At 45.0% G+C, this 22,098-nt stretch overlaps 1 protein-coding gene across 1 annotated transcript in view; it reads right to left on the reverse strand.

The window, feature by feature from the left end:
• LOC125303419 (doublecortin domain-containing protein 1-like) overlaps nucleotides 1-22,098 on the reverse strand; it is a 73,743-nt gene that overhangs the window by 12,937 nt on the left and 38,708 nt on the right. Inside the window, exons 12-18 of the mRNA XM_048257178.1 lie at nucleotides 18,764-18,889; nucleotides 17,810-17,915; nucleotides 16,711-16,848; nucleotides 14,903-15,024; nucleotides 14,643-14,703; nucleotides 12,808-12,936; nucleotides 11,930-12,048 (exon numbers count right to left, since the gene is read on the reverse strand). Of these exons, the coding sequence (XP_048113135.1) occupies nucleotides 11,930-12,048; nucleotides 12,808-12,936; nucleotides 14,643-14,703; nucleotides 14,903-15,024; nucleotides 16,711-16,848; nucleotides 17,810-17,915; nucleotides 18,764-18,889 (801 nt within the window). The remainder of the gene's footprint in view (nucleotides 1-11,929; nucleotides 12,049-12,807; nucleotides 12,937-14,642; nucleotides 14,704-14,902; nucleotides 15,025-16,710; nucleotides 16,849-17,809; nucleotides 17,916-18,763; nucleotides 18,890-22,098) is intronic.

Below are 22,098 nucleotides of genomic sequence, written 5' to 3' on the forward strand. Positions count from 1 at the left end.
CCATGCCGCGCCCATCATTAGCGCTAATGCTAATGGGAGGGGCCGGGATGAGAACGCGACGCCATGCCGCTCACCTGCTCCATCAGAGAGCGAGCCGACGGGGGCCGACAACACACACTCACACACACAGACACACACATGTGTAGATGCAAATACATACACCCACCTGCTTTTAGTAATTTGCATTTGAGGGGAAAATGAGTCAATAAGGAAGATGAAGATGGCTGGTCATGAGAGAAATGCAAAACAAACTGCCGTATCTACTCCATGATTTAAAAAAAATAATTAAGTATAAGTATAAGTAAGTATAAGTATATAAGTATATATACTCTTTTGATCCCGTGAGGGAAATTTGGTCTCTGCATTTATCCCAATCCGTGAATTAGTGAAACACACTCAGCACACAGTGAGGTGAAGCACACACTAATCCCGGCGCAGTGAGCTGCCTGCTACAACAGCGGCGCTCGGTGAGCAGTGAGGGGATAGGTGCCTTGCTCAAGGGCACTTCAGCCGTACCTACTGGTCGGGGTTTGAACCGGCAACCCTCCGGTTCCAAGTCTGAAGCGCTAACCAGTAGGCCACGGCTGCCCAAATAGTGTACTGTTGTATTTGCACACACAGTATATTGCGAGTAAGTATGTCTATTTGTGTAAAAGAAGTGTAAGTAAAATGTGTGTGAGTATCCAGGATACGTGATTGTGTGTACAGTGAGCATGGTCCCCCTTCTTCTGAATGCCCAAAGGACTGTTGGTCACCTTATCAGGGAACAGATGACTTTGCCACACAATTTCTCTCTCTCTCTCTCTCACACACACATACACACATACACAAGAACACAGAGAGAGAGAGAGAGAGAGAGAGAGAGAGAGAAAGGAAGAGAGAGACAGAGAGAGAGAAATAAGGAGAGAGAGAGAGAGAGAGAGAGAGAGAGAGAGAGAGAGAGAGAGAGAGAGCGTGCCTGGGGAAACACACCCCTGACCTGATGGAGGCTCAGCTGGTGCTGCTGCCCCACTGTGGCCTCCACACACACAAGGTCACGCCACACAGGGCACCACTGCCTTTCCTGGTGGCTCTACATGATGTCTCACACACATACATAATGTCCTACACACAAACACACATGCACATACACACACACAGACACACTCACACACACACACGCTCACACTGACTCCATACTGAGTAACACTTGCCTGCCACAACAATGTATGCCAACATTCCAGCACAAGCCGTCAGAGACTGAACACGACAAAAACACAGAGTACCACCAGTTGACATTCAAGCACTATTCACTGCACCGTTTACATAATTCACGGGTTGACTGTTTCCTCCATTGCCACTGCATTATCTGTTCATAATTCCCAAATTACTGTGCCTGTAGCAATGGTTTGTGTACAGTAAATACTCGCAAATGCCCCAAAACATGGAGTCGTTGTTTGTCGGAGTGTGTGGATGAGAGTTAACAATCAACCAGAGTGCAGTAAGTACAATGTGACACTTTGTAATTACAGTGCTTTGTTAGGACATTTACATAACTAATTACATTGGAATTACACGGCACAGGATGTACAATGGGAAAAATAGACAGCGAGTTACCAAAAATAATAGTCCCAGAAAGAAAGAAGCTACTATGGTGTTGTTAGTTAAGCCGTCATTTGAAAACACATTAAAGGGATAACATTTCAACTCTGCATTTTGCATACAACCTTATATATTATATATATATATATATATATATATATATATAAAGGCCAGATAATGCCAGATAATGTATATTAATATATTAAACTAATCTTAAATTAATATTAGTATATTAAACTAATCTTAAATCTTCAGGGTGTTGAAAAGAACACAACTACTGTGGAGTGCTTTGAGGGAGGCAGTGATATGCTTAGTAATCCATATGTTTTGATGATGAATTATACAAGAGAACACAAGGGGCAAACTGTTAAAGACATAAGTTGTTGGGTTATATAATGGCAATATCATGAAAGTTAGCCAAGATTACTTCCATATTGCTGTGTAAAATAATGCATATTGCAAGTGGATACAGTCATGTTAAATATACAGCATTTATTTGTAACCACCTGTTGTTATTGTTACATTTAATAGCACACGTATATGCCCAGAGGCTACTTCCAGTATTGTCAGTGTAGTAATTATGGTAGTACTACCTTCATAACTTATGAGGGCCATGACACACACCTTGCAGTGTGTGAATTCTCGGAGATCACAGGCATGTCAGACTGGACAGAGATCCCTCTCTAACACAGGTAGAGTACGTCAGACTGGACAGCTCAACATCTCTCAGCTTTCTTTTCTGTCTCAAATGTGAGGGCTCTTGACACCTCCCCTCTCAATCTTTCTTCTGTGCTTCCTCCCTTTCTCTTTCTCTCATTACTGCTGCTGCACCTGCAGGCTTTAAGCTCGTGCACAGACACACTTACACTGAGGCGCAGCAACAGACAGTGAGAGAGAGAGAGAGAGAGAGAGAGAGAGAGAGAGAGAGAGAGAGAGACCCAACAGCTTGTTCCTGACAGGGTCTGTGTGTCATGCTGACAAGAGCAGTGAAGACTGGACCTCCCCCTGCACAGAGTGGGTGACAATCAAACACACACTCGTCCAGTCGGTGAGTGGTCGGCCCAGCATGACAGAAGGATGGATGGAATTAGATGGGTCAAGGGAGGAGATGGAGAACAAGGATAGATGGAGATGTTACAAAGGTGTCACGGGCCTGTGACAACCTCACTCCCTCTCCACTGTGTGAGAGAAGAATGTGTGAAGGCTTCCTGAAGTGGACAGGAATGCTGTGTGTGTGTGTGTGTGTGTGTGTGTGTGTGTGTGTGTGTGTGTGTGTGTATGTCTGTGTGGGAATGTGTGTGTGTGTGTGTGTCTATGTGTATGTTTTTGTGTGTATGTGCACATAGCAATAGGTGTGTCACGACTACTGATTTTGACTGGTTGACTAGTCGAGTTTTTCCATAATACTTGTCAACTAGTCAGCTAGTTGTTATGTACAGGTACAGTACTAGGTTAGGGTAGATCTAGGTAAGAAAAGGAGCAATAAATGGCTTGCCACAACTGGTATTTCCTTTACACTGAAACAAACATGCCTTAAGCAGAGAACACAAAGGTCATGAAAACAATTCATCTGATAACAAAGCATTGCACTCAGGCTCTCGTAACCTAGACAACGTCATTAGACTCTTTGTAAGAACACTTGGTACCACAAAACTTGCTGGTGTTGAAAACAGCTACGTAAAATGGCCAGGCAATTGTATCAGGCGTTTTGTTTATTAACTAAACCGGTTTGGGGTGTTGGCTCATCCCCAAGGGGGGACTTTTAAAAGACTCCATCAGGTACTGTTCTAATGGAGGTCCCGGTGTCACCGAGGAGACGGAACTTCATCATCAGCAGCAGCAGCTCCTGTGGTTTACCTGACGCTGAAGCGCAACTTGTGAGAGCTTAATACATCTCTAATGTGCCACTGCTGGCACGCTAATTACAGAGCCTACTGCAGAAAATGGCTCTTTGGAGCTCCTGTTTTCCGTCCACGCTCTCTCTCCGCACAGAAGCGGTCAACACGCTACCCATCACAGAGCACTGACTCCCAGGGCCTTTAAGAGTTGATTAAAAACACATTACCGAGGCAATATCCCGAGGCACGGCCGGGACAGCGGGAACTATTGTGGGACTCCAATTAAAGCAAATTTATTTATTTTCTTGCAATAGTACAAATGCAATTGACATAATAGCTGTGGAGAAATCCAATTTTACCTGTGCCAAGACATTCACAAGGCGTTACGGTTGGAAGCAATGAAAACATAATTGGAATGTTTCACTAAGACGAAATGATTACAGATCAGACATAACATTCGTTTAACATAACTGGCATCCGATAATTTCCATAATGATTTGTCTGTAAAAGTCTATTTAAAGAAGTCAGGCTGTGCACTGTCTGACAAGCTTCAGCAGGTTAATGACATGATAAAGCATTGTTCATTTTTAGCACGCCACTTTCTCCTCCTGAACAAACATACTACTGCATCGGAAATATATGCTTCCAGGGACCAGTATAAGCCAATCAAGACAATCATTAATCACATTAAAGCAATATAAAACACAATCACACTTGTTTCAACTGCATGTACTGCACTTTGTCTTTCAGACATGCACAGAAAAATAACCAACCAGCCAGAAACACTCAATCAGTTATCGTACATAGTTAGGCGAAACTCGCTGATATGTATCAATCATACTTCCAGAAAGGAACTATGTGGAATTTCTGTCGATATTCCAACAGAATTGATGGTTCCTTTATTCTTTGAAGCTAGACCACATTCTTTACCTTGCCTGTCTAGACACTATAGGCACTTTCAAGACACAGCAAATTAAATATACACAATTCATGAAACACCCTGGTACTATATCATTTCAGTATTGAAAATGTTCCATTGTGTAGATTTATTTAAAAGAAACTGAAGTAAATACTGTGACTGCATTGCATCAGCCATACCACAGCAAATATTTATCGACTCACTATTACAGCATAAATGGTTTTAGTTACACCTATGTTGTGAATATATTTATCCTAGTATACCACAGTTAAAACTTTAAAATTAGATGTATATTTTTGGTGAAAGAGAGTAGTGTGAATATGTGCATGGATGGACATACAGTCACACTCCTTCCGCACCAAAGTCCCAAACAAAGCTCATCAGTAAGACTGGCACAGGGCTTATCTGCATGTGTGACTGTAGAGTGTGTTTTCCCAGATACGTGTGTATCTGCATGACTGAGCCCCACATCATTTAGGATGCTTTCTGGAGAGTCAATTAGCTACCACTTTCTCCTTCTCCAACCTCCATCCCTCCCTCCCCTCTCTTCCTCTTTTCCCTCCCTCGTTCCGAAAGCCCACAAGCTTTATTTATTACCTCTGGAGTCCGCTGACAGAAATAGCATTAAGGGAAAAAAAGAGGGAAAGAAGACACGGTGACATTACTTAAAAGAAAGGGCATCACACAGCTGGGTGACGGGCATTAGGCAGCCCTCGCTCACGTGCTCTGCAAATGGAGCTAGACCACTGTGATGGAAACGCGCATCACTGCGGCCCGTGCCACCGTGCCAGGCGACACGAATAATAGCTGAGAAGCGTGTGTGTGTGTGTGTGTGCATGGGTGTGTGATAAAAGTTGTACCCCTTGCTGTGAGACAGTGTGTGTGTGTGTGTGTGTGTGTGCACGAGTTTCTCACAGTGCAGTGGCGGCCCCCAGCTGGGGCACATTTGGGAAATGCCACTGAGCATGGGGTGCTTGCTTCAGTGGGTGCAGCACACACACACACACACACACACAACCACAACCACACACACACAGAGTCACACACGTACGCTGCGCCACTGGGAATCCAATACCAACTTATACGAAGGCATAGACACAGTTCCTGCTAATTCCCACAATGTATTCTGCATCTATGCAGTATGTACCAAAGATTCTAGAACAGAGCTCTAGAATCTTTGGTATGTACCTATACAACCATCCAAATCTCCAGAAACACATGACCGCTGCTGTATTCAGCACTCCCCCAACCATGGGTCCACTGTGACCTGCTGCTCCCCCGAGCGGATGTGCACCTGGCCGCCCTCGGCGCTTGACTAGAAAATGGCCCCGCTGATCAATGCCAGGGGGTTTGTGGGAGTTTGAGTGAGAGGCAGGGGGTGGGTCAAAGACACTTGTGCGAGATGATGTCTTCTGTTTCATTAGCTGACAGCTCGACATGGCCGACCTGACTCAGAGTAATCCTGGACACCGTGTCCGTAACTCTGTGTCATGTCCCTGGCCTGGCCTTCGATTTCGCTGCTTGAATGTTCCATGCAGGCTACGCATGAGGGGAGACCAAGGGCTCTTTCTGCAGGGGGTGTCCTCCACCTATATGGGGCCTGTCACACAGACAGCTTTTAATTAACATTAGCTGAGGAAGTGGGAGTGTGTGTGTGTTTGTCTCTCTCTCTCTCTCTCTCTCTCTCTCTCTCTCTCTCTCTCTCTCTCTCTGTGTGTGTGTGTATCTGTGTGTGTGGGCAGGGGGGTTTGTGTGTGTGTGTATGTGTGTACTTGACAAAACACTCTAAAAGGACAGGCTAAAGTGATCCGGAGGATGTGTGTCTGTGTGTGTGTGTTTGTTTCTCTCTCTCTCTCTCTCTCTCTCTCTCTGTATGTGTGTGTGTGTGTGTGTGTGTATGTGGGCAGGGTGTTTTGTGTGTGTGTGTGTGTGTGTGTGTGTGTATGTGTGTGTGTGTGTATACTTGACAAAACACTCTAAAAGGACAGGCTAAAGTGATCAGGGGTGTGTGTGCTGTCTATCACACGGTGAGATGGAGCTCCATGCTGGCAGTGTCGGGCCACAGGGTCAGCTCCTCTCAGCTGTCCCTCCACAGCCTCCTGTCCACCCTACCGCTGACCTGTCTGACTGTGAACCTCTCCACATACTCACACTACAGATATTCACCTCCTCCATCCCACTGTCAACAGCACACCATAATAAATAAAAATATTGCCCTGAAATGCCGCATTGGTCAGGGTAGAGCAATGAAACACAAAATAAAAACACCTTGGTTCCTGAAAGCCTACTGTGAAAGTCTTCAAAATGTAAAAAATACTGTACAGAACAGAGAGAAACAGAAAACAAAATGGAAAAACAGAACAGAATTATCAGACCAGAATGAACCTAAACTGACCTGTCCTGCATACAGTGAAAAAAACCCAAAGCACAGCAAAATTGCACAGATGCAGTCAAGATTGTTAGACGATTAGGCTCACAGGAAAAAAGAAAAATAAGTGATGACTAAATCAATTCCACATCCATTGCAACTCCATGTTTGTCATCATAAAAATCAAGGTCAGAGGATGCCAAAGGCCACATCTACAGACTGCATCACCTTTAAAATAATAACGAGCATTACACAAAACATTCATAAAGAATCCCCCTTACAATAGATGTAATCACTTCATTAGGACTTCCTTGTCTTGTAGTTGTCCTATAGTAGGCTACAGCTACCAAATCTATTAACTTGGTAGTTGGTGTGTGTACAGCTTAGCTGCTCCTCAGAGGTACTTTTCCAATGGCATCCCTCTGTGTTTCACCACACTGCTCAATTGTCTGGCAGTAAAGGCGACATCTGTAGTGCCAGCTCTTTCTCAGCCCACAATGGCCTGTCAGTGTGTGTGTGTGTGTGTGTGTGTGTGTGTGTGTGTGTCGGAGGACAGCCTCAAACACTGCCCCCCCCCCCCTCTCCTGCTATCCATCCCTCTTTTTATGGACGTCAAAAAAGTAGCATGGAGACGAGTGTGTCTGAAATCCCACCACAACCTGTGGACCTGTTATCCATTTTTTTTTTTTTTTTTGGACGCAGAGCTATTTGGAGCCCGGCAGAGACCCATCAATTACACATGTGTGTCTGTGAGTGGGCGCTGGCAGAAAAGCTGGTTAAATGGACTGACAGTAACAACCAGACTTGGCAGCGCCACCACTGCTGGGCTCCAGGCTCAGGCCGCGTCGTATGGACAGCGCTGCTGCTGCATTTAGGCCATTAATGCGGTAAAACAGACTGGTAGCAAAACCGTCCAATGAAACTACCAAGGAAAACGATTTTACTCTGTGGGATGACAACTATGGAAGACAAGCTTAACATAGTTTACAGGACATGTACACAAAGACACACACACACACACACACACACACACCCAGTTCAATTAAGAACATAATGCAACCGTAATGCAAGCTACCAAGACTGTGTCCTCATCTCGTCTTTCTTTTTATCTCTCTAATGACAAATCATTGACACAAGAAAAACTGACCACAAATGACCTATGATAAGTCACGATCCTACGCTTCACATCACAATTCATTTTTATTTACCTTCATCATGATGCTTAGCATACTCAAATGCATTAGAGATAATTACTAAGTTACAAAATAAGTTAGCATTAACATTTGTTATGATGATACTTTGTTGATGTTTCACGTCCTTCATATCACCTTCATTACCATAATTTCCAAGTCCCTGCAATAAGCTTTATAAGGCACTAATTAAAGAGTATTAGAACAACTTCAAAACACACTGACGTTGAGGACTTTGATATGCACATTGATATGATACGAACGATTCCCCAGCCTACTGAGTAAGACTAAATAAACTGACTAATCCTGCCCTCTGAAACACTCTGAAAGCCAGCCAATCCACATCTGTGGAGGGCCGCTTCAAAGGGCCCCATGCGTTTAGCTTGAACTCCGGCGATCAGGCACAGAGACAGCAGAGGTGGCCGCCGCCATGGCCGCGGCAGCAAGAGCAGCACAAGCAGCAGCTCAGATGGGACAACGAGAGGCATCAAAAGAGCAAATTGGTTTTTCTTGAGGAGTGGGGAGTGAGTATGTGTGAGTGTGTGTGCGTGTGTGTGTCTGTGCATGCGTGTGTGTGTGTGTGTGTGTGTGTGTGTGCGCGTGCGGCACAGGTCCTCGCAGGAGATGAAAGACAGCTCTGCTCAGTAAGACATGAGGCGGCGGGGTGATGATGGGAATAATGGAGCCGCCGCATCATTAGTATGGAGAGCAAGGAGGGGTGGGGTGGGGTGGAGGCTCGGAAAGCAAGGGTCAGGATGTGCTTGATGAATGCTGCGTGGCACGAAGAAGTGTGTTCGCACACAAACGTGTGGAGTGTGTGTGTGTGTGTGTGACAGTGTTTCAAGAACACTGGGTTCACCAAAATCTATACATTTTAAGATGCTACTGGGAAGGAGCAATACAACAGTTCAAAACCCATTCCCACCTAATTGGATTTAATGATGGAGTAACTTGAAATGGGAATGAAAGTATAGCATTTCCTATGCTTTATAGACCAATCAGGGCTAAACATGCAAAAAAAAACCATGCTTTGTGTGTCTGTGCTCTTGTGAATGAACATGTTCTGCATTCTGTGTATGTATGTGAGTGCCACTGTGTTTGTGTGTGTGAGAGAGAGTGTGTTTTGGGGGAAGGAGTGTGTGACAGGGCTATAATAAGCTTTTTAAAGGCTAACATGGCCCCAGTCACATTCAGGGTTAGGGATTAGCCGAGCGGGTCGGAGGTTTACTCATGCATATGCATTCAGGGGAAGGTCAAGGGAGAAGTGGGAGGTGAAGGCAAAAACATGGGAGGAGAAAAGTGAACAGAAACACATTAGTATGGAAGTATAGGAGTATGTATCAAAACTACAGGTGACAGCATACGTTTTGAGTTAGAATTGAAACTTTGAATTTCACCTTTTAAAAGCAGGTGCAATCCAAATTGTGGTTAAATGCATCAATACGAGAAACTTTCAGATACAACAGCATCAGTATTCAGAGCACCAGTTTGGCTTCTTTGTACCATGTCAAAAGCAGCCTTTAGTTCTGTTTGCCTTTAAATGTCTTACTTGAACTTTTTCATGCCATTCACTTCCCAGTAGATGACTATAATCTGTAGCTGCATAAATTTGAGTATCTTTAAAAAACTCTTTTGGAGCAGAACTACTGCCCTGCACTGTCTATCTGTGTGTTGACATTATCATGCACTGTTTTACTTCATCATTAAACTTTTTATTCCTTTTAAATGTTGTCATCGGTTGACTCCAGGGCCTGGAAGAGTGATGTTTACCAGATAAGAGGAATTGCTTAATAAATTCCACTAATATGGCAAGACACAGCATGCGCTTTGTGTGGACTAAAAGTCAGTGGACTTTTTGCAACTAACTTCTCTGTAAACCTGTGTTTCTACTCATAGTCAGGATGAAGTGAATAACTACATTTTCACAACCAATGAGTCCAATTTCAAATCACAAATGGCCAACTGCTTCCTCCTCCTCCTGCCTGGAAGCACTTTTGAAAGGGTGGATGGGTGTTTTTTGTTTGGGGAGGTGGAGCAGGATGCGCCCCCCCTCCCCCCATCTATCCTCCCCCTGTGGCGCCGCTGCTGCTGCTGCTGCTGCTCTCTGCCGCAGCCTCCGCTGCCTCCGCACCGTCACCAGTGGGAAAACAACAGGCGCCCTGGCGCAGATGTGCCCGGAGTGGGCCTGTCACAAGCGGTTAGGCTGACGGGCCTCTCTGTCACAGGTCAGTGGGTGACGGGCCCGGCACGCATGCTTGACTGGGCATCCCCTCCTCAGAACGCACCCCCATCTCCTCCTCCTCCACCCCACACCCCCCATTAAATGGGATAGGGAAATGTGAGGTAGTCCAATTGATCGACCAACACATTCAAAACAGATCTATAGAGCTTCTCTGACCCTTCCTGCTCTCTTCTCATTTCTTTCTGCCTCTAATAGCAGTAATATAACAATCATTTCACAAACTCAGAAGGAATAGGTGTACTTTCATAGGAAGACATGTACTGTCTGGACACAGGGCATCTCATTGTTGCCATCACTGAGATTGGCATTAGTATTATAGGCCAATCTGGCCAAATACATCTTTCAAAAGCTATTTAAATGGGAATAAAATAAATACAGACGTGGTAGCTGAGATGGGATTACGTATTACAAAGCCAGGATTCCTTGCTTATCTGAAAGAGGAAGAAGGCATCAACATGGGTGAAGAAAGATATATCAAGGGAAAAATGACCACTGTTCACACTTAGTCACTCTATTGTATCAGAACCTCATTACTGGTATTTATCATTTTACACTTGATGAAAAAACGTTCTAAAGAACGTTGACCAAAAGAATAGCAGCATGGTCTGTTTTTGAGCTTCATCAATATTCAGAAATGCTGCACCTGCATTTCTTAAAATTCCAAATGAGATCATGCTGGACTAAATCCTTTGAAGCATCAACACAGCAGACTGAATTAGACTGAATCGTCTAGAGGAAGAAGGTGTTCCGCTGAGTTGCTTGCAAAAGAAAAAAAGCCATTCAAACTTCCATCTTTTGAAGTTTCCTGTCACACCACAATGCCTCTGCCACTGCTTTTAGAATCGCATCCTGCCTCATGCACAGATCCCACACAATGCAAACTGGGTTAAGCGAGGGAGGAGATTACGTTACACCTCATCTCCTGGCCTCCTGTGCTCAGTGCTCTTCAGCAGCGCTGCGTCCGTTAGCGCACATTAGCACGCCACACTGCGCAGGCCGCACTGCACAGGCCTGTGTGTGCACTCTTAGCTAACTAGCACCTCACTAGCTTACTTGTTGAGTGCGCACTGAAAGCGTCCTGATTTAACACAGGGGTCTGCGGTGAGTCGTGAAGTGGCAAATGTGAAATTGTTAAATTGCATTAAAGAGGCAGATATGCGAAGAAAAACATGGCTGGGGAAAAAACTGCAAATGTGTGTGTGTGTGTGTGCGTGTGTGTGTGTGTGTGTCTGTCTCTGTGTCTGTCTCCGTATTGGTGTGTGTGTTCGGTGCAAACGTATCCAGCAACACGCACCGCGGAGCGTGATCTCTAGTCAACACGAGTGGCATGGATGCATTTTAAAGTTCTATCGCATTAGCATAATGAGGTTGAGAGAGGCCAATGCTCACACATCACACTCATTATTCCCATACAGTATCACTACTTAATCTGTTGGGACTTAGTGACAAGTGATGGAGTATTCCTGACACATCTCTAAGGGACTACAAGTCAGAAGGGAGAGGAGATGTTATGTGGCCTCTGAATGAAGAACTGATCCCACCCATGTCTTCACTTTTTACTGATTACTGGTCAAATTTAAATGTTGACTTTTTATATTACACAGTTGTAGGGTATGTATTATTAAACACACAGCCTTCTCTCTCTCTCTTTCTCTCTCTCTCTTTCATAAGAAGACTTCAGGGCTTTTACCGTGAGGTACTATTTTGAAAAGATAGGGGAAACAGTCCCACATAAGAGAGAAATCCTCTTATGACAGTGAACGGTCACCGTGAGGCTTGCCAGTGGCCTACCTCTGAGCCGCGACCGGCGCCTGTTTGCCTTTGTGTTGCCTGAGAAGGGCCACTGACAGCTGGGCTCCCTGACTGGCTGCCTCTCCCCATGGACTGTCTGTTGGTGCTGCCTCAATCGGCTAGAGGGGTGAGAGAGAGAGAGAGAGAGAGGGAGAGAGGGAGAGAGGGAGCGAGGGAGAGAGGGAGCGAGGGAGGAAAGAGAGAAAAACAGAACGTACAGTAAAGGCTATAGGAACAATTTTGATTTGACAAAGATGACATGCTTGCCCATTTTGATGTGCATAAAACCAAAACCAAATGGGAAACCTGTGGAATCCCACAGTTCCTCTTTTTTCTTTTTTTAAATAAAAATGGTCATCACAACTGTGAGGCATATTTGTAGGATGACATAGATGTCATAATGTCTGTGTAGAGCTGTCTATGGGGATGTGTGTATAGGCTTAAAAAACCTGTGAGTTAGAATGTATGTATGTGTTTGTATGTTTATGTGTGTGGTGTGTGTGCACGCTTCTTCCTGTGCGAGTGTTTGCACGCATGTCTAGCTGAGTAAGGTATAAATGGATCAGTGTGTGTGTGTGTGTGTGTGTGTGTGTGTGTGTGTGTGTGTGTGTGTGTGTGTGTGTGTGTGTGTGTGTGTGTGTGTGCGTGCGTGTGTGTGTGTGTGTGTGTGGGTGCACGTGTGTGAGTGTCTGGCTCATCCCCTGACTGTGAGTGTGTGTGTGCGTGTGTGTGTGCGTGTGTGCGTGTGTGTGTGTGGGTGCATGTGTGTGAGTGTCTGGCTCATCCCCTGACTGTGAGTGTGAGTGTGTGAGTGTGTTTTGTGAGGGTGACGCTGATGACCCCTGCCCTGGCTCGTGGCTTTCTCCGCTGGTGCCCACCTCTGGGTAAGCACGGCCGTCTGCCCCCTCTCTGCCCCGGGGTCTCTCTATTGCCCCCTGGTGCTGGGGGGTCACTTCTGCCCATCCACACTCCTCCTGCAGGTAGGTCAGCGTCAGTTCAGAGAGCGCCTGTGGGCAGGGGGTCAAAGTTCAAAGGGCATCGTTAGGACATATGTGGTGGTTGTGGGGGTGAAGGGGGTATTTGAGTGCACAGAACAGCTTCAACCCAGCGAGAGCAATTGAGTCAGGATGCTGTGAGAGCCATTTGAAGTTGTACACAAAAGAGAGATTCACATCTTTGCAACAAAATGAAATGCCTTGACGGTTATCACAAAAGAGTCCACAAAAAAAGTCACCAACCACACACGTGCGGTTTAGGAAGAGCGCATATCCTGAAGCACTGCTGCATCCTACTGAATGACATGCTGGGCAAAGTACAAAGTTAAAAGTCTAAGTTAAATTAATAACAAAGCAAAATATTGATATTTGCTCATCTAGTGTTGCATGTCCACTTTAAAATCATTAGTAAGATGCTAAAAAGCCATTGATGGATCAGCTCAACGCTCAGACACACCACACCATAGCTTTAGGCCTAGTCCACACGTACCAAACCGATCTTTTTTTCCTCCGTCTTCCCTGGAACCGTATCAAGAATATTTGCGTCCAAACGGATCCATCGCAACAAGACTCAACACGTTACTTCATACCCCAGGCCTATAGGTGGCACTGTTTCTTTACAGAAATTGACCAAAACTTGCGCTTTACAAACAGACAGAATAGGCTACGACGAAATGGCTAGTGCAAGGAAACCAGAATTGTTTGTGTGGACTGATGGTGAACTGTCAACTGTAGTCAACTGTAAAACTAATAAACTTTATTTTACGGTTTGTGAAGGGTGCAGTCCCGTCTAATCCTACTAATCAAGGGTGCAGTCCCGTCTAGGCCTACTAATCACCTTTACTTTCTTTGGTTGTAGGATAGTCCGTGATTCACATTAGTTTTGGCTATCACCGCAATTAGGCTACTAAACGCAAGGCTTACCCAAGTTCTAGGCTATTCTGTCGCCACATTTATAATATTGCTATAAAACCTTTGTTAGTAACAGTCAATACGCTTGCCTGCATCAAATCGCCAAGCATTTGCATTCAGTGTGCTACCATCGGCTTAACGTGAGTTCTAAAGCGCCTTTGTATGCTTATATCTGATTTCACTTTCGACTGTGAATGCATGTATATATGTTGTAAGACATGTAAAATAAATGAATGACACTGGCACTATGCACAAATTAATGTAGCCTAAACTTACACCGCACTTTCCTAATAACTTAAGTTCTCTCGGCGTCACTGACAGTAGCTAGAATGCTTAAAAAAAACACCGGGAAAAACAGTGTTCAGTCCACCAAGTCATAAGCTATCGGCGCGCCTTCCAGTTGTGATATTTATCTTACAGAGTGTAATCGTAGGTAATGTCATGTATGAAAACTAGTATTGTTAGGCAATACTATAAGTGCAAGTCCAGGGCAGCTGAGGTGTGGCGATGACATCATCGATACGCAAGCAGGATGTCGCGGTTTAAGCTGTCTAAACGAATTCAAACGGGCTACGGTTTCAGATTTTTCCACTCTGGGACCAGGTTTCAGAAACGTGCGGTTTCGGGCAGTGCGTTTACAGGATTCGTTTGGACGTTCGGCTAAGACGAAGCAAAACCTCTGCGTTTAACCTAAAAAGCGTCTCCGTGTGGACAGGCCCTTAATTCATTCACTACACTTTGCTCATTGACACTTTGCTCATTGATTGACTTTTTCATTTAAATCAGGGCCATCAGAGAGAGCTCACCTCAGAATAGATGTGGCCATTTTCACCAAACCTCCACCGCTGAAATGGACAACCCATCTCCCTGTTAAGGAACAGTGAAATTTGCATTACCGACTGGACTCAACACCTCACCCTCAGCAGGGGGTGTGTATTGCACATATCAGAGAGGTGTGAGGCAGTGTGTTATTAGCTGAGTGCAGGCTGTGTGTGTGTGTGTGTGTGTGTGTGTGTGTGTGTGTGTGTGTGTGTGTGTGTGTGTGTATGGGGTGTAGGAGGGGCACCTCTTTTGCAGGAGCAGCATGTGAGCTTGTGTCTCTTCTCCACTGGGGACTCTTAGTGTGATTGGCACAGGGGATGCTGCCAGGCAGAGTTGAGGGAAGGCGCAGCTCACAATCTCTCCTGTCTGGACATCATATAGAATTGGATGTAGAAATGGACATATGTACGAATGTGAGAAAATGTGTCTGACAAGAGGGTATGAGATTTCGTACGCTCATCAACTTTAAGAAAAGCAAAACCTCCTCAGTTGATGACAAAAACTTTCAGAGCTGATTGCATAAACAGCGCCTCTGCTAGTTATCCCTCTCCCCTTCCTCTCTCTCTCTCTCTCTCTCTCTCTCTCTCTCTCTCTCTCTCTCTTTTCCACATTTTCCATATGTCAGTTCCAGTGTTGTTGGCCCTTTTATCTGCAAACAAGTCAAAATGTTTCATGCGGGCCCCGAGGTGTCGGTCACTCAGCCGTGTTAACTCGCCGCCTCGTAATGCTTTACCCCCACGCCGGCGAATCAAGCTCGCCACGGTGTGAACAGCAGAGCCAAAGCCAACTTGACTCGGCGCACAGTGTGACTTTCACCGCCGCTGACTAGCCCGGCGCTCCTCATTAGACTAATTCAGAGTCGTGGGGGCCTCGGCGCGGCCGAGCGACTTGGCTCCGTCGGCTAACCGTGTTCATTCGAACTGATTAAATGACTCAAGCAAGCTCGCTCCCTCTTTTTCCTCACGGAAAAATGGTGTCATCTATGGCGATTAAGAGTCTGCGGCCAAATTGAGTTGAGCGCCTCGGACTTGCTCACACGAACTTCTCCCCTTCCCCCCCCCCCACCCTACTCCACCCTGATCTGATCCCTCCTACCTCACCCGCGGGCGTGCAGCGAAGGGGAAAGGGATGATGGATAATGTGGGCCTTATCGGCAGAGACTAGGAGTTGACCTCCACTATCTGTCTCATATCACTACCCCAGTCACACTCACCTCATCAATTTCACACTTCTTTTCCCCCCGAAACGGCCTTCCGTTCCTCATACTGTACTGTCCCAGTGACATGTTTTAAGGACCTCCGCTGTTGAAGAGCCCCACCCATCCCCACCCCACCCCTAACAAGCAATTAAGTAGCCCACAATGAACCTACTTCACAGAGAACTGTCAGATGGAAGGGGTAGCATTCTAAGGTATGATGTGGCATGTTTTTTTGTTGTTTTACTGGCGTGGAATGTATATGCTCGCTACAATGTAAATATGTGGAAAAGACGTTCAGTGGCCTCCTCTGAACTGGGCAGCTTTAAGGCTCAGTAAGCTGTGAAAAACTGGGGGGAATTAGGGCGGGAAAGTGTCAGATCCAGATGAGCGTGACCAGAAAATGATGGGCTTCTTGTCACACACGCCATTGAACTGGGGTGTGTTTGTGTGTGTGTGTGTGTGTGTGTGGGGGGTGTATCGGATGGGCGCGAGAGAGAGGAGAGAAGCTGTTGCGTCCGACTCACTGACTGTGTATCCACAGCTAGTGAACTGGAATTTACCTGATGCCAGACAAAAACAACAGCGGTGACAACGTTGACAGTGACATCAACAACAACAACAACACCAAAAGTGTCTAAAAATTCCCTGAAATACAGGTGTGGTTTGCGCAAATGTTACTGTGAACTCAGCAAAGTTTTCACACACTTTGCCAAGTTCTCAACAAATGATTCAGTCAGTGATGTATTCTTTTCTTGTGAGGATTATTTATTTATTTATTTGATAGCTAATTTATTTTTTCATATATTTATTTATTATTAAGGAAGCTTCATATTTAACGAGGAGGTAAATTATACCTTTTGTATGCTCCAAACATGTGCCAAAGATGGCCAAACCCAGCTGCTCTCTGCACCACCGGTCTGCCCGGTCGGCCCGTCTGCCGTGGCGTGCTTTGCCACAGTGACCGACGGGAGAAACACCACTGCTGGATTTTCCTAAAACAAGGAAGGAAGGTCCTCTGTTGATATTAAAAAAAAACTTTCAAAAACAAATTCATTTTTATACTGAATTTCACAGCAGAACTTCTCAGACACTCTTCTCCTCCTAAGGACACCTACAGAACAGATTAGCTATGCACTTGATCAGCAAATGCTCTATATGTGGGATTGGCTGTTAATGTCATGCAATTAGCTGTAAGATTTCAGGTCACTTCTTCCCCTATGGACCTCAACTGAGCTGAAATAATCACTGCACCTGCTGATGGTGTGTGGGGCAGGGGGTCAGAGGCAGGAGAGAGTTTTAAATAAGCACAGGCCTGAGGCTCTGTCTTTCTCTCTCTCTCTCTCTTTCTCTGTCTCATCAGTGAGGCAGCACACATTTAATTACATGTCTCCGAGAGGTTGATATTTCTGTCAGGGGTCTCTGGGATGTGTCCATGGGGGATTTGATGCCAGGCTGAGCTGTATCTATTGTATCTAATTAATGTACAGTGGGTGGGCAGGCATCATCATTGTGTATGTTTAGCCAGCACACTGCAATTACTATCAGGGCTGCCGCTTTGGAACATATAGATCACTGTGCAAACTTCATCACAAGTTTATTCATGTTCAGGGTGAAGGGAACAACAAAATAACTTGTTAAAGTATAGACAGAAACATGAATGTTAAAAAAAGTGGATCAGCCCCATAGTTCAGATTCACTCCAAAATGTAACAGGTTCTTACTGCATGCTTCACACCTCCACCATCTATCATGGAAATCAGTCTAGTAGCTTCTATATAATCCTCCACCGCATAAACATGCAGACAGACAAGAAACCAAACAAATGACACAGAGGTAACGTTTAAATATTTCTATGGCTGTTCCATTTACATAAACACATTGATATGACTTTTAATAGCTGCATATCAGTAGCTCACAGTGAATGTTTTGTGTTGTTTTCTTCATCAGTAAGTACCTTAAGTTGCAAGTAGTGGTTACTTGTGTCTGGAGAGGTCTTAACAAGGGACCACTGAGTAGGGTGAGCAGTGTGATTCTTTGGAAATTCCTCTGAGGCATGATACCTGTGGAACATAAGCATATGCCAAACCTTCAACAATGAAGACCATGGATTATCTCAAGGCTTTTTGTATTTATGATAGATTATAAAACACAAAGTCAGAACATATTACAGCAAAACAAAACAAACAAAACAGAAGGATGTTAGGAGAAGTATGGCAAAAGGAGGTTAGACTCTAAAGGCAACACATACCCACATGGAAACACACATTTCACAGTCCCTCTCTCTCTCTTTCCCTCTCTTTCTTTCTCTCTCTCTCTCTTTCCCTCTCTCTTTCTTTCTCTCTCTCATCTATGATCTACACGTGTCTGAAATGGTCCAGAAGTCATGTGTACGAATGGGGCCGTTTGTCACACGACAATTACACAGTTACATCACACAATTGTGTCTCCCTGGTCTTGCTACGGGTCAATCGAGGCCCACTGGTCATGATCTCATTCCCCACAGATCCAATGAGCCAGTAGAAACGGGCTCTCCAGACCGTGGACTCTTTAATTAGCCAGCGTGAGCATCCTGCAGTGCATCCTGTATGTGCTGCTTAATGGATGTAATGGCTTGGGTGGAGGTCATTCTCATCAGAGGGCATGCGGGTGACGGTGCTTGTTTGCAGCCACAATGTATTAAATAGCCCGTTGCTCTCAGTGGAAGTGAAGGGCAAATATCAACAATTTTGCATCCAGATGTTTCTAAACATGTTGAGAATGAAACTGGTTCCTACACCTGAGAGCACAACAGGGTAAATAATTCTGCTCAAGGTCCATGTAATGGACCTTAACAATGGTGGCAAAACACCTCTCCATCACCAAGACTCCATCACACTCCCACCTCCTTTGGAAAAATAAGGGCGCATACTTCTCATGGTCTACATCTGGATCCAGCAGTGTCTTGTGAATGGCCTGATGATCCACGTCCACTGCAGTGGCCACTTTCTCCAGAGAAAGAGTGAGCACTCCTGCACTACTGACACTGCTGGACAGCCTGAGGCAAAGACAAACACACATTTACATGTACATTTGCATTTGTGTATCGCGAAGATGCAACACAAATTGATTTCCTTCTCTCAGTATGTAGTGTGAAACAGTACATGTGCATGAAGCACAGAGGCTGATAGAGCACAGGGAGTCCTTGCTGGCATAATAAACATGTTAAGAAAATGCAGAGTGGTTTTTATGATGCTGTTCGCAAGCATCACAGAATTATTTTGGACTGTGTTCTCTTTTAAATTAAATGTCTACTTCGCTCTCAGGATTTTGTTTATTTCCCTCATTTGAGAAATGAGAGAAATACTTGCGATACTGAAACCCCTTTAATTGAATTAGCATAATCCTACAAAGATACAATCTTAATTAGGAAATATTAGGACATTAATACTTACTATTGCAGGCTAATTTAATTAATACTACAATTTCCTATCAAACAGAGGCACAATATTGTATTAATTAACTGCTGGAGGAGACGTGGAACCTCTGTCCTAAATTAGCTTTGATTTTGGTGCATTCAAGCTTGAACATTTCAACATTTCTTTTTTTTTTTTGCTCGCAAGCTTTCAAAGCACATCACAAGAAAAGTGCAGGGCAATCTCGGACTGCCGCAGACTAACTGCGTTAATTATAATTTGCCCCCACAAACTCCAACGGTTACGGCGACTCCCGACTCCGAAATGGACTTCGCCGACAACTTCTTCATCTGACTCACATGAAGAGCCTGACAGGCACATATGGGGCTCCCGAGGAAATTGCATTTTAAAAGATCAAATTTAATACAATTACTTTACACCTTTAGATTCTTATCAGAGTTGGTGGTGTGTGAGTGTGAGGAGGAGGGGGTTACATCACTATAATTTCCCCACTAATACATTTTTTATTCGCCTTGTATGATTTCTCTCGACTAGGTCACTTCAGCTCTACCATCTCCCAGTGTCATGATATACTGCCTGCCTCATGGGCTCCTATCAAAGACTCTTACGCCCCCTGGGGTCAAAGGTGGACTCCTGCTACAAGAGTAGCTCATGTCAAGCTTTGCCCCCCCACTCTCCCTCTCCTTCCCCTTCCTGCGTTTAAGAGCGCTGGTCCTCGTTTGGTCACCACTGCACTACACGAGTGCCGTGTGCCTAATGGGCTCATTTAGTGTGTCTCATTGTCGGCAGAGAAATGAGTTTAACCCTGCCAACCCCTCTCCCGTGGTGGAAGATTTGCTCAGCCGTCACCAGGCACAATGATTAGGCCAGCCAGGGGAGCAGTGCGTTATCAAGGGGAGCTTTCCACAGACACCCACTTCCCTCCCCTCCCCTCAAAACTACAGGGGCTACAGAGCTCCCGGTCATCCCTCTGATCCAACCCCAGGCCCTAGGATGACACTGGGCCACACGATCGCAAAGGGGTTTTTATCTGCCACTCAGGAGATATCGGTTCGGGCATTCAAGATAACACTAAACCACACTTACCAGCAATGGACTAGCCAGTGGACAGTGGACTCAAATGCACTTGGAATGAGCAGTTTGTTTATTTATGCATTTATCTATTTATTTATTTATTTATTTTTGCATGGCCTCAGAAAGGGGTAGAAAGGTCATACACGCCGTGCTGTGACCACAGCGACACGTCTTGAGAGCGAGAACAACTTTGGGCAGGAAAGATGAGGATACCCCCACCCCCACCACCCCCCCACCATCGGCCCCCACACACCCCTGGAGCTCGGGGACAAACACTTGCTAATGCTTCATGGATGGCTGGCCAGCTGGACTGGAGGCTATGGGACAGGGATGGGGGCCTCCTCCTCACAGCTGCTCACTTGGGGGGCCACAAGGCCTCCCTCTCTCAGCTACCCCATGCCCCCAGTGGAGCTACAATCCCCCATCCACCCTCGTCTGCCCGACTCCATGCTGCCTCAGTGGGGAGCAGTACCCCCTAGAGGCCCCCAGCTCATCCCACAGCACACTTCAGACAGACACCCCACCTTGCAGCCTAGTTTTGAGCTGTCACTCACAGTGGCAGGCAGAGCAGCAGCAGCAGCAGTGTCTTCTGCCATCATGTCAAACAAGCTCGCTTTCTTTCAGACTTTCTGTGAGATATCTCTGGGATTCTGATCAAGAGATTTTCTCACACTTACTGTTAACAATGTGACATATTGGGCATAATGGAATATTAAAGTGATGTATCTCCATTTGAATGTTACATGATGTTCTAAAAAAAAAATAAAATAAAAAAAAAACTGAAAAAACAATGGCAGTGCAAATTGTCCCCATGCCAATACCCCTAACAAACAAACATCTGTTTGACTCAGAACTAAAACTTATGTTGATATTGTGTATATCTTTAAATGTAATCCATATAAAGATTCAATTATGATATGGGGAAATATGAATAGTATAAATACAAAAAAAATGATATTAATACTGTACATTTATGTATATAAATTACTTTAAAATTAGTCATTTTAAAAGGAAACATATCTTCTGTATTCACCTTGATATTACTTTCAATATGCCACTGAATAGATATACTTTTGTTTTCATGAGCTTGCTAAATAATGTGTTAGGATACAACACTTCTGAAGGTGCAACCGCAACTAGAGTATGAATGAGAGTGAGAGAGTGTTAGTTGAAGTGAAAAATCTTTTGGAATCAGTGGCGTTTCAACAATTTTGCATCACGTCCTGTTTTCCTCCTGCAGATATACAGTTCCCCTCTGTTTATTAGGCCTATGTGTTGGAAACTGTGAGGCATTAATTCCAGTCAATAAGCATATCATCATTAATCCCTGTTGAATACTACCCATCTCTAGGGTGAGCCATCAGTATGGGTGAATGATTCTCTCCCCCACCACCACGACCACCCTCCCCCGACCCCCACCTCCTTCCACTGCACCCCTTTCCCTCACTGAATTACACCCAATCCCATTTATATGGGATTGCACCAACAGTCAGACTGAGTATGCTCCGGAAGTTTCTCTGTAAAGATCACAAGGTGGTCCTGCCCAATGTGGAAAGAGTTATTACTTCTTCTTCTTCTTTAAAATGTAGTGGCATCTGAACGGCTCAGGTGACAGAGGCGCGAAATAATTAAAAAAAAAATAATAATAATAATAAAAAATTGCGGATATGCACAATTTAGCCAGAAATTTCGTTTTCAATTAAGGCGAGGAGGCGTGGGTGATGTGGGAGATGGGGGTGAGTGGGAGGCTGTGGTG

The sequence above is a fragment of the Alosa alosa genome, chromosome 11 (genome assembly GCF_017589495.1).
Source record: "Alosa alosa isolate M-15738 ecotype Scorff River chromosome 11, AALO_Geno_1.1, whole genome shotgun sequence".
In the NCBI taxonomy this organism is placed as follows: domain Eukaryota; kingdom Metazoa; phylum Chordata; class Actinopteri; order Clupeiformes; family Clupeidae; genus Alosa; species Alosa alosa.